This window comes from Petaurus breviceps, unplaced genomic scaffold, assembly GCF_028583685.1.
Source record: "Petaurus breviceps papuanus isolate PSGF00001 unplaced genomic scaffold, PetGlider_PUasm1.0 90734, whole genome shotgun sequence".
In the NCBI taxonomy this organism is placed as follows: domain Eukaryota; kingdom Metazoa; phylum Chordata; class Mammalia; order Diprotodontia; family Petauridae; genus Petaurus; species Petaurus breviceps.
The window spans coordinates 5,727,116-5,740,745 of record NW_027187327.1 but is presented as its reverse complement, the minus strand read 5'-3'; the positions used below and the strand labels follow the sequence as shown (position 1 = coordinate 5,740,745).

The 13,630-nt window shown below is 35.3% G+C and overlaps 1 protein-coding gene across 1 annotated transcript; it reads left to right on the top strand.

The window, feature by feature from the left end:
• Positions 1–10,450: 10,450 nt before the first annotated feature.
• Positions 10,451–11,435, top strand: LOC138145305 (olfactory receptor 14A2-like). The gene has a single exon (XM_069066942.1). It carries the CDS (start codon positions 10,521–10,523, stop codon positions 11,433–11,435), a length of 915 nt encoding a protein of 304 aa, XP_068923043.1. The 5' UTR covers positions 10,451–10,520.
• The last annotated feature ends 2,195 nt before the right edge of the window (positions 11,436–13,630 follow it).

The window sequence follows — 13,630 nt, the reverse complement described above, 5'->3', positions numbered from 1 at the left end:
CTATTCTCAGAGCACACTCCATCTTTGTTTTGTTACCAGGATCTTAATAGAACACAACCTAAGACCCATCTACTTGTCTGTTTTCTTGAGATTGGAACTGTGCAGTATTTTGTCTATCAGTATCTTTAATGGCATGTATGTATGTATATATAATTGAGATTATTTTTTCCTATTCATTGTACATGGAAGGCATTGGGAAAAGGAGGATACAAGCTTCTTTTTCCTCTTGATCAGTGGTTCTTACTCTGAAAATAAGTTTTATTTTTTTAATTGAGCCAAAAAGTTTTTAAAAAGAAATAAAGAAATGAAAGAGAAGCTTAGTTTCAGGGCAGCTAGGTGGCACAGGGAGTAGAGCACCAGCCCTGGAGTCAGGAAGACCTGAGTTCAAATTCAGCCTCAGACACTTAACACTTACTAGCTGTGTGACCTTGAGCAAGTCACTTAACCCCAATTGCCCTGCCTTCCCCCCCTCCATAAAGACCAAAAAAAATTGAGAAGACCATTTCAGTAAAATTGTTTTTGCAAAGCTCTGTATTTTATTTTACATTATTTAAAAACATTGTTCTGAGGAGTGAACCATAGAATCCATGCTGACAACATGTTCCATGAAACACACGCAAAAAAAAGGATAAGAAACCCTCTTAATTCAGTTTCCAATATTTTTTTAAATTTTTTATATTTAATTTTCAACATTAATTTCCACAAGATTTTGAGTTACAAATTTTCTCCCCATGTTTCCCCTACCCTCCACCCCAAAATAGTGAGCCTACTGAACCCTTCCCCCAATATTCTCTCTCTTATATCCTTCCCCATTCCCCCTCTAACTTTCTAGTAGGCTAAGATGGATTTCTATACCCCTGTTCATATATATCTTATTTCCCAGTCGCATATAAAAAAACAACTCAGTTTCCTATTCTTTCTAAAATTTACCACCATAATTTAGTTGCTTACTTATTACCCTGGAACTTTCCTCAACACCTTTGTTCTTCTCATCCTGGAACATCCTTCTATGACTGTGACCCCACTCTACCACTGGTTTTTAGTTCCTTTGAGGGAGGTCCATTCTGGGGACATGCTCAGGTTGGTCACATTTCATTCCTTTCATGGCTGTGCATGTGACTTTCTCTAGACTTTTTTCTCAAATGGAACGTCCTTGCTTCATCCCTATGCTGCAATCATTTTTAGGTGTTAAAGCTTCTTGAGGGCAGTAACTGTTTTCTTTTTGATCGAATTTGTGTTTCAGCACAGAAACTGGCACAGAGCAAACATTTATTAGTAAGTGATTCTTGCCTGCCTATCTCTCCTGTACTAAGTATTTTAGATAGTAGCTCAGGAAATCTGAATATACCCTCCAAACAACCTAGGAGGATCATGCTGGGTGGAGAGACAGTTAGAAGAATGTATTGCTTTCCCAAGCCTCTAGATGCATAGAGAGTGCTGACTCAGGTAAGAGACACATTACCCAGGGAATGACAGTAACAGGAAGAAAATCGTCACCAGGAATCAACATGGAATTTGGGGAGAGATCTGTTTTCAAAGGGAAATTGTTCCTTATGTCTTTAAGATGTTTAGAGTGTGAGACTTGGACTGAGAATTAAAGGATAATAAAAGTTTCCATAAATGGACAGTGTGGAATTATCTTTTCAAACTGAGACTCAGATAGACTAAGAAGTTTGGCAGTGTGAAAGAGGAATGCTATCAGGTGGAAACTGAAGAGCAGTGATGAATGGACCACGGACTGAAAAATACATATAGTGACAGGAATCACAAATGGAGAGTGGCCGTAGTGGAGGTCCCAAGAGAAACAATACTTCAGACCGTCAGAGAATTCATAGTTGATTTTCAATCAACATTGAAAAGCAATGCCTAACAAAGATCAGCTAGAAACCAAGTCTTAGAAGCTTACTAAGTCAATATATGCTGCTGAGAAGTGATGTTCACTGTTATTTATCCTTAATTTTGATATCACTCCCATTTATCTTCCCTAGCCAATAAATAAACCTACTTGGTTCCAGCTTTGCAAGCCTCTATGCTTACATATTGGGAATGGTATGTAGAGTTAGATAGTAAAGTTCCCACATTATTTGGATGGGGCAGTGAGCCAAGTAAGTGACATCCCATGAAGTGTAATCAGGTTCTTTGTGTCAGGAGGGAGCTTCTGATAATCATGGCTATGTGTGTGCTTATTTTTTTGTGCCGTCCCTACTAAAAGCTTGGGAGTCTTTCTCATGGCTAATAGTCTCAGACTGTTTCTGATGTCCATTATCTCTTACATCCTTCTCCAAAATAAATCATTGTATCATCAACATTCTTTTGGGTCAGTGTTGAGTATGAGAGTGTGAGAGACAATGCTTTATTTTTGGAGGCATATGTTTATACCCAGTTTGTGTATATATACATATATGTATATATATATATATATGTAAACAATCATAGATGCATAAAATAGATACATTTCTCTTTTGGAGAGTAAGAAAGCAGAGGAAAGGAGAGGGTTGATATTGAAATCTAACCTAGACTCTTCTAGAGCTACTCAAGTACCTCTTGTTTCTCTTTCATCCTATTCTCTGTCCTCAACATATCTGTGAAAATGTAGTTTCTCAAGTCAATACTAATATTATATCTAAGAAAACAGACAATTGTGAGTAAATTGGGAGGGAGAGTAGCTTGGAAGGTGATTTGTCAGGGAACTGTAAGGGTAGGGAACAGGGATCTGTTTGTTTTGTGGTTCCTATGGAAAACATTTTTCTGATGGGACAGATTTTCTGGGTAATTAATAATCAATTTCTTATTTAGGTTAGCTAATAATAAATAAATTAATGGTTGGTTGTTTCTCTCAGTAAGCCTTAATATACTTTTGAAAAGTAGGTGTCCCTGACAGGTGAAAATCAACCCTGATTGGTGAACAATTAATGAGGGGGTAGGTTAAAAGTCTTCAGCTCCTCCTGCTGCTAACATAGCTAGATGATAAGACTCAGCACCTCCAGCAATCTGGACAGAGAAATCCATCTGTGCCCAGACCACTCTGGTTGGTTTACTCCTTCATGACCCTAAATTCCAATGGAAGGGTACAAGTGCACAGGCTTATTCCTTCAGGGAAAGAATTTGCCTAGATTAGATTCTGTCTTCACTTCAAATAGAAGTAAGGTCTCCCAGTTGGGTGGGGTCCAGCCCAAGACCAAAGAGCATGTAGCCCAAGAATTAGGGCAATCTCTTCTATCAGCCATGTCCTTCAGAGACTGACTGAGTAACCTATAGGGGCTGGTCCCTGAATAAGTAAATAAAAAATCTGTATCCTAATTAATGGGTTATTAAAGGAATAGAAAATAATCTTTTCTTTTAGATAGAAGCAGCTAAGTGTTCAAACTAGTGTAGGCCTCACTGGAGAGGCCTATTTTTTTTTTAAGAAATTTGAATCTCTGGACCAGCCTATTACAAAATCAGGGATGGTCATCTGGCAGTCACAGGAGAATATATGTGATAATATATGTGAAAGCATATTCAAGATGACATAATCTCTATAAATCTAATTTTTCTTAAACATGCAGTTCAGCTACATTGTTACCATCAGCCCTACTGCCATTCCTATCAACTGACTGCCTGATGAAGCAACTCCTATCCCTAGGACTACTCAGAGCAAAACTATTTCTCTTAGTCACTATTCCACTCTATGTGTTATCTTCCTCACTAGAATATAAGTTCTTTAAGAACAGAGAATCTATCATTTTTGCATCTAAATGCTCAGCCATTAGAATAGTGTCTGGCACACAATAAAGACTGGATGATTGCTATTTGTTTCACCTATTGATTCATTCATTCATGGTACCCCTACTAGTCTTATGCTTAGAAAATGAAAAAAAAAATCCTTCAAGTTGAAAGAGAAGAAAAACTATATGAATAATTTCAGAGTTCAAACTTTCAGACTTGTGCCATTGAACAAGTCCAGGTAACAGCTTTTAAAAAACTAATCTAAAACAGATAATGGAAGGAAAGAATTTTACATTAATATCTACTGAGCTAGATGTCATAAAAGTGTAAATAAAATGAATGAAGAAAGATAGTAATTAAGGTCACAATATAAAGTACAAGGGGGAAAAAAGAAAAAGAAATGCATGGGGCTAAAAAGTCTGTACACAAATGCTCCAAAATTAGGCAACAAACAAGATGAACAAAAAAAGAGGTCTTAATTCTAAGTTGAAAATCTGACCTCATATGCATAATTGAAATTTTTATGGCACAAATCCAAATACTGGATATATGAATAGAGAACTACATTATTCAAACAATAAAAAAGCAGAAAAATAAAAGGGGTGGCACATGGAGGGGTAGTTACACTCTTGTGAGAAAATAAAGGACCCAAATGGAAGAATGGTTTAGAGCATCTAGGGAAAGATCAATGGAGAAAGTGTTTTGTGGGGGAAGTATGCTATGAATAATCCAGCAAAAAGCGACAAATAAAAAGGAATTTAGGGAATTGATCAAGAAAAATTGGTACAGATGTATCATGTGGTATATATAAGGAGGCTTCATTTAGCAAAACATCCATAAGAGCTTTCCATCTTTATCAAAAGAAATTAAGTAGAAAACATCATGACTTCTTTCTATAACTCAATAAATTCCTACCATGTGCCACATGCTAGGAATACAGACAACAAATGTGTCAACTAATCAAAGCTAAAAAACTATCCCTTTATTTTAACAAATGGAAAATTGTGAAAAGCAACAATTATATATGACTTCATAACAATAGAGCAATCACTTTTCTGCATAAATTTTGTTGACACTTACAAAGGTATGCATTTTGTTACTGGGATTATTTTATTTTATAGAAGTGGGCAGTTAATAATTCTCCATGGAACATGAATTTTGGAGTTTTGGTGGGGAAGAAAATGAATGTTAAATTTAATCCAATGGACACTGGGATATTTATGTTTTGTTTTGTTTTTTATCAAAGTGAGTCATAGGATCTAGGGATGATTGAATCCTAAAATATCCCACAATCCCCCAGGAGTCATACTAATAAGCTGGCAAGAGGTTCTGGAGCTTAAGCTATTCAGGGACTCCTAAGACCCATGTCACAGAATGGCTGTAGGAACACTCTAGAGAACTCCAGTTCTATTATCCTCAAAATGTACCCAAAAAGAAGAGGTCTTGCATCCCTAAAGGAAAATAAAATGATGCATCTGGAAAGTATTTCAACATGAAAAGAACTGACTGGGTTCTAAGAAACCTGATTGTTTACAGATACTTTAAATGCTACAACCAAACTAAAAAAAAGTATTAACCATACCTAAGAAGACACTAAGGCTTTGTACCCCAGTATACTTGGAGTGAGTCTAAGAAATGGTGAAGTCATACTGGGACAAGGAATTAGAAGGGTCAGCAGAATTTTTTGTTTCCTCTTCATGTAACAATTGGGTATATCAATCTCTTCCACTTTTGAAAAATTACCCCATCTCCACATAAGCATATTGGATAATGTATGGAGATCTCATAGTCTGACCTTTAAGCAATGAATTGAAGAAATAAATGGATTATAAGGTATGAACTTTCATTTTCTCTTGTGAAACTATATATGCACCAGTTTTTTTATGACTAAGATTATAAAAAGTTAGTCCTCCAATCTGAAGTGATATATGAAATATGAAAGACGGTATGAGTAAACAAAGAGTATATGTCTAACATTACATTGCGACTGTAAACAAAGTCTGAGGTATGAAAATAAGGGCAAAATGTAAGAGAAAATGAAGAGAAGGTGAAGAGGGTTGTTTTAGAGATCTTCCTACTTCCGATTTATTCTCTCCTAAATGCTGATACCCTCTCTTCTCTACCCTTTAATAGTACAAATCCCTTATGTTGCTCTCTTGCTACCTGGTCAGACTTCAGAGTTGGCTCCCTTCCCCCAATTACTGACCTACTCAGGACCAGCTGTACTGTCTACAATTTCAAAGTTACACAACCTTTCTCAATTCCTTCAAAACATCCATTCTGACATCTGATCTCAACCAAGTGCAAAAAAATGAAAATAAAAAACTACAATCTAATTTAGCTATCTTTAAAGGGAGAGTAAAATTGCAGGTAGTCTAAAACATTAAAATTAATTATTTCAGGAGGTTTGGAATTATATGATGGGGCACTATAGCTTTTCCAATATCTTTGGAGACAATGACTTTGACTGAAAAATCACCTAAAGGCCAACTCCAATGAATTAACAAGAATTTATTAAATTCTCATTTTAGGTCAATCAGTGCTCTAGGGATACAAAGACAAAAATCAAAATAATCCTTGCCTTCAAAGACCTTACAAACTATTTTAGGGGTGGGATGAGATATACATATATAAATATATAAAAATGAATATCTAATAGATATTAGGGGATATCAGAGGAAAGGGAAAGGAGTTGATTAAATTGGGAAAAAGCTTACAGATTTATACATTTTGTTGCAAGGATTATTTTGTTGTGGCACAGGTGGGCAATTAATTTATAATTCTATACGGCACATGAATTTGGGGGACTTTTTGGCAGAAAAAAATAATTTTAAATTTAATCTAATGGATACTAGGATATTTGTATTTTGTCAAAATGAGTCACAGTTAAAGGGTGATTAAATCCTAAAGTGTCCCAAAAAAAAAAACCAGGAATTGTATTAATAAATTAGCAATACATTCTGAATGGGGGACTTTAGATGAGACTTGAAAAATTGGGAATTCTAGGTCACTGAAGTAAGGAGGAAATTCATGCCAGGCATGGGGAATGGGAGTACAAAATCACAGAGAGGGAAAATGATATGCCATGTAAGAGGAACAGCAAGAAGGAATTTAGGACTGGACTTTGGGGGCCTAGAGAAGGAGTGATGTGCAATATGGCTGAAAAGATAATTCACCAAAGATTGCCAAACAGAGTAGTTTAAATTTGATCCTGGAAGTATTGGGGAATCCCTGAAGGTCAGTGAGTAGGGTAGTGCCATGCTCAGATTTTGCTTTAGAAAAGCCAATTTGGCAGCTGTGTGAAGAATAGGATGAAGACCTGAGACTGGGACTGCAATTAAGAGGTTATTGAAAGAGTCTAGTGATATAGGTAATCAGAGACTAGCTAGAGCGCTAGCTGAGTAAATAGAAAGAACAGAGAAAATGTGGATGACAGATAGAGATGTGGAGATAAAAAGCACAAGATGTGGAAACTTATTGGATGTGTATGACAGGTGAGAGTGAGGCAACAAGAATATCAGTGAAGTTCTGAATCTGAGGGAATTAAAGAATGAATGCCACCTTGAGAGAAGTAAAAAAAAAATCCAGAAGCTAAGGGTCCTTTTGCAATAGGGGATGGGGAAGGGGAAGGTGGTAGAGATTATGATTTATCTTTTGAACATGTTGAGTTTGAGTATCTATAGAACAGTTACTTTCAAATGTCTAAAAGGCAGTTGATGATTCAGCACTGTTGCTCAAGAAAGAAACTAGTTCAAAAATATAGATTTTGGACTGGTCATTATAGAGAAGATTAATAAATTTGTGTTAACTGATAAGATCACAAAGAAAGAAGATGGAGAGAGCATAAAAGAGAGCCTCAAACAAACCTTGGCATCTACCAATAGTTAGAAAATATGTTGTGAGGATCACCTAGCAAGAAAAAATACAAATGAGTCATAAGATAGGTAGATAGAGAAACAAGAGAGGGCAAAACCAGAGAAGAAAGACTAGGAGAAGGAAGTATTAAATAGGTTCAAATACCGCACAGAGGTAAAGAAGAATGAGGATTAAAGAAATTCCATCAGATCTATTGATTAATAAATTATTAGTGACTTAGCAAAGGATAGGTTTAGGTGACTAATTTGGTCATAAAGCAGATGAGAGAGCATTTAGAAAATGTTAGCATACAAGCAGTGAAATCCAAAGTGTAGACAAAATTCTTCTAGGACTTAATCTGAGAAAGGGAAGGAATATATGGGAAGATAGCTTATTGAGAATTGTCAGACCTGATGAGGGTTTTTTAAGATCGGGGAAATTTTAGATATGCTTAGGAATCATGAAAGGAACCAGTAGATAGAGAAAATTAAATGAAGAGAAGAAAATGGAGTCATTTTAGTCAGAAGAGGAAATATTCAAGAGAATATATAATTTCATCTTTTTCGGAAGAAGGGCCTCCTGATATTTTCACCTTCATGGAGAAGAGGAAAGGAGGAAAGAATGGAAGATACTGTCAGTTACAAGTAAAAATAGAAAAAAGATGCATCTTACCAAGGATGGCCTCTTTTCCTAAATGAAGAATTAAATGAAGACTTCACTTATTTCATAGTAAGGAAAGAAGATAAGTTTGGAAGAAGAGATGGTGAAAAATGTGATCAAAAATCAATTTGAGATGAAAAAAGATTGCCTGCTGAAGTGAGGAACTAGTTGAGATCCAATAAGTAAAATGGGTACTGGACCCAGTTAGAACAGTTTTTAGCTTTCATCAGTGCCATTCCACAGCACCTAGGTAGGATCAGAGGAGGTAGATGGTAGGAATAATCTAGGTTGGTTTTGTTAGTTTGCTAATTGCAATCTGCAATTAGCTAAAGGAGAAAATTATTAAAAAGGAGAGGAAACTGGCTAAATATAAGGTCCCAATTAGTAAGGTAAGAAAATTATGTCATAATAGGGGTGATTGCAAAGAAAAATACTAAAGTATATAAGGACTGGTGGTACCAGGGGAGAAAAAGAATAGGTTTATGAAGAATGCCTGAAAAAATCAGGCATTTTAGTAAGAATACCGGAATTTTAACTGAACGCAAACCTCTTAAAATCAATAGTTAGGATTTTAATAGGTCTACATAGGTTGAGAAAATATAAAATCCCCCTACCTGTCCATCTCTGCTTCTCTATATTTCTTAGCAATATACATGGAATATCTCTTTCAACCACCTAAATATTTCTGCCCAAAGAAATTCACTCCACTGTTTTAACAAATTTGTGCTTTATTACACAAACAATCCATATTACTGCATAAAAAGAGAGAAGCAAATACATCTATGTGTGTGTACAAAGCTCCATAAAGCATGAAGCTGTCTCTGATCCCCCCGGTCAGAAGTAAACTCTCAATCTCATATCTCTCTGAATTCTGTTATGCTCTTATGAATTTATTTCATTCCAAATTGTATTGTAATTCTTTAAATATCTTTCTTGGCCCCTGAGAGACTAGAAGTGTCTTAAGGCCTCAGACTGGGCATTGTTCATCTTTTAGACTACACAGGTCCAGAAGAAAGGTTTATACACAGACGATGAGTGATAAAACTTTGTTGAAAGATATTATCACTCTTAACCCCATTTCCCTCAAAAAAAAAAGGAAAAAAAAAAGATACTATTAAAACACATTTATCAACAATTCCTTTTGTTTGTGTAATAAAGTACAAGTTTGTTTCTGCATATCTTTCATGACAGCAGGGTTTCTTAGGATATATCTTTTGATGTAATTCATGATTTTAGAGGGATAAAAAACAATAACAATAGTAACAATATAGTTGCTTACTCTGTGCCAGGCACTATGCTAAGAGCTTTATCATTATTATCTCATTTGACCCTCACAACAACCCTGGGAGGTAGGTGTTATTATTATTCCTGTTTTATAGATGAAGAAACTGAAGCAGGCCGAAGTTAAATGATTTGTCCAGGGTCCCACGGCTATTTAAGTATCTGAGGTTAGATTCAAACTCAGGTCTTTTAGACTCCATACCTGGAGTCTATCCACTGCATCATTGAGCTTTCTCTAAATAGATGGTCATTCTGACCCAGGCAAGATGACTCAGAATCCAGAGGGGCAGTTATTCTACCAAAGATGGTAGGACACCACAGACAGAGGTGGTTTGGAAATTAGCTCACCAAATTGACAATATATTTTCAATTCAAGATGACTGTTCTGAGTTACTGATGGCATAGTCTTTGACTAAGGGAAAGCATAAAATTATATGGCCCAGGTTGGTGTCAGATCCACTGCCTTACTTTGGGGTATCAAGACTATTGATATGACAGTGTCTTGGTTGGGTTAGCCATCCTGGGCAGTGGACATCATCTAAAATTGCGAGAAAATCTACATCATTGTTATTCTTGATAGAATGGGAAGAAAGTTATTTGTTCATTAAAAGAAAATCTAGGTTTGCCTCAGTACAGGAACCTGAAGGAGCTTTCAAGTTGGCCTTGAAATCAGAAGTTCGTGTTAGCATCCAAGTTCTGATTTTTCTTCTATTACCACTGCTAAGTCTCAAAATTTCTCTAAGTGCTAAGTATCTTATGTTGAAAATTGCAATAATGCTATTTGAGAAATCTACCTCACAAGGTATCTCTAATAAAATATTGCTCTAACCCTTAAAAATCATACAATTTAGAGAGGTGATACTACTATTGTCATATTTTTAAAGATAAGGATACTGTTCCTAGAAACATATATCCTTTGGAATGTAGAAGAGCCCTTAAAAATCAGTGCCAGGATACTCAGAACACTGATAGCCATTTCTTTTCTCTGTGCAGACAGTCAAGAGAACTCCCTGAGCATGGCCAACCTCACCATGGCGACAGGATTCCTCCTGATGGGCTTTTCCAACACCTGGGAACTACAGGTCTTACATGCCTTGCTCTTCTTACTAATCTACCTGGTGGCTCTGATGGGAAACCTGCTCATTTTCACCCTCATCTCTCTCGATGAGCACCTCCACTCCCCCATGTACTTTTTCCTGAAGAACCTGTCCTTTTTAGATTTTTGCCTAATTTCTACTACAGTCCCTAAATCCATTGCAAATTCCCTGAGCCACAGTCATTTCATCTCTCTGCTGGAATGCATATTACAGCTTTTTTTAGTTATTTTCTTTGCATCATCAGAGCTTTTTCTCCTCACAGTGATGTCCTATGACCGTTATGTGGCCATCTGTCAGCCCCTGCACTATGAAGTCATCATGAACAAAGGAGCCTGTGTGAAGATGGCAATTGCTTCCTGGATCACTGGAGGGTTTTTTGGGGTCCTATACACAGTTAGTACATTCATTTTGCCTTTCTGCAGCTCCAATGAGATACATCAGTTCTTTTGCGATGTCCCTTCCTTACTCAGAATCTCTTGCTCTGATACACATATTGCACTTGATGTCACTATAGCTATTGGGTTCAGTTTAGGGATTCTATGCTGCATTTCCATTACTATCTCTTATGGTCCCATTTTTTCAACTGTGCTGAAGATTCCAACTGCAGAGGGTCGATCAAAAGCCTTTTCCACTTGCCTACCCCACCTCTTTGTTCTCTTACTTTTTATTACAACTGCAGCCCTGTCTTATCTAAGCCCATCTTCGGAAACTGACTCAGTTCTGGATCTATTGTTGTCTGTGTTCTATATAGTAGTGCCCCCAACCCTGAACCCTGTCATTTATTGCCTGAGGAACAAAGATGTGAAGGCTTCCCTAAAGAAGCTCATAGCCTGAAAACACTCCAAAGGACTTTACCCCAAAGGCTCTTCCGTGATAATATTCACACTTTTTTTACTGTTATTTTTATTTGCTTTATTTTTAACTTATTAAATAATACAAGCATTTCCATAACATAGTAAAGCAAAAAAAAATGATTACTCAGGAAACTGCAAATCTATTATTATAATTTGTTATTCCTTTTAAATATGTAAAATTATCATGTAAATTTATTTTTCTTACCTATTTTTTCTTGCCTCCCCCACCCTAGAGATGATTACTATTAGACAAAAATACATGTGTGTATACATACATATCATATATATGTAAAAATCATTCTATACATACTTCTATTTATTAGTTCCTTCTCTGAATGCAGATAGTGTCTTCCTTTGTAAGTCCTTTGTGGTAAATTTGGTTGTTGTGGTTAATGCAGTTAACTTAAAATTTATGATAGTCAAAATTACTTATTCAAAGTTGTTCTTAAAAATGATATTAGTCTTACTGTATGTAATATTCACTTCATTCCACCCATTTTGATTATCATAATTTCATATAAGTCAATGCACACTTTTCTAAAATCATTTCTCATGTCACAGTAACATTGCATCATGATCATATACCACAACTTATTCAACCATTACCCAATTGGCAAAGTATCCCTGCAATTTCCAGTTCTTTTCCACTATACAGAGAGCTACCATAAATATTTTAGAGCATGTAGGTTCTTTTCCTTTTTCCTTATTCATCTTTGGAAACAGACCTAGTACTAGTATTGTTGGGTCAAAGGGTATAGGCAGTTCAATAACTCTTTAGGCATACCAGTTTGTTCCCCAAAATGGATGGATCAGTTCATAGTCCCACCAACAGTGAATTAGTGTTCCAACTTTTAACATCTCCTCCAACATTTCTCACTTTCTCTTTCAATCATTTTAACCAATCTGATACGAGTAAAAGGACATCTCAAGGTTGTTTTAATTTGCATTTCTTTAATCAATAATGATTTAGAGCTTTTTTCTATGGCTATAAATTGTTTTGATTTCTTTATTGGAAAAGTACCTATTGATATCCTTTAACTATTTATCAATTGGGGAGTGACTCATATTCTTATAGATTTGACAAAGGTCTTTATATATTTGAGATTAGACTGTCATTTGAGAAACTGTCTATAAAAATTTTTCCAAGATTTTCCATTTTCAATTTTTTTTCAAATTTTTTCAATTTCTGTTTTTCAATTTTTCCAAGTTTTCTGCTTTCCTTCTGATCTTGGTGACATTTGGTTTATTTGTAATAAAACTTTTTAATTTAATGCCATCAAAATTATCTATTTTTTTACCTCACTATGCTCTCTCTTTCTTGTATATTCATAAGTTGTTCATATATCCACAAGTCTGATCAGTAATATTTTCCATGTTCTTCAAATTTTCTTATAACATTTTTATATCCATGTCATATATCTGTTTTGATCTTAGCTTGGTAAATAGTGTAAGATAGTGTTCTATACCCAGTTTTTGTCATACTGCTTCCCAGTTTGTCCAACAATTTTTACCAAATAATGAATTTTAATCCCCAAAACATGTCTTTACACTTGTCAAATACAAGATTACTATATTCATTTGCTGCTGTAAACTGTCTACTCGGTTTCACTGATCTACCTTTCATTAGTCAATACCAAATAGTTTTGATAATAGCTGCCTTATAGTATAGTTTAAGATCTGGCATTGCTAAACTCACTTCCTTTACATGTTTTATTAGTCCCTTTGATATTCTTGATGTTCCAAATAAAATTTATTATTTTTTTCTAATTCAGTAAAAAAAAATTTGGTAATTTAATTGGGGTGGCATTGAATATGTAACTCAGTTCAAATAAAATTATCATTTTTATTATATTGGCCCTGCCTAATCATGAACAATTAATATTCCTCTAATTATTTAAAGCTGATATTATTTGCAAAAATAAATTTTATTTTTTGTAATTTATAATTTTATTTACATAGTTCCTGGGTTTGTTTAGGCAAGTGTATGCCTAGATATTTTATATATATTCTATACACACACATGCTTTGGGGAGTAAAAAAGGAAGGAAGGAAGGAAGGAAGGAAGGAAGGAAGGAAGGAAGGAAGGAAGGAAGGAAGGAAGGAAGGAAGGAAGGAAGGAAGGAAGAAGGAAAGAAAGAAAGAAAGAAAGAAAGAAAGAAAGAAAGAAAGAAAGAA

What these genes read in the sequence shown, in the direction of transcription:
- LOC138145305 (XM_069066942.1), top strand. Translation starts at nt 10,521, where the DNA reads ATGGCCAACCTCACCATGGCGACAGGATTCCTCCTGATGGGCTTTTCC.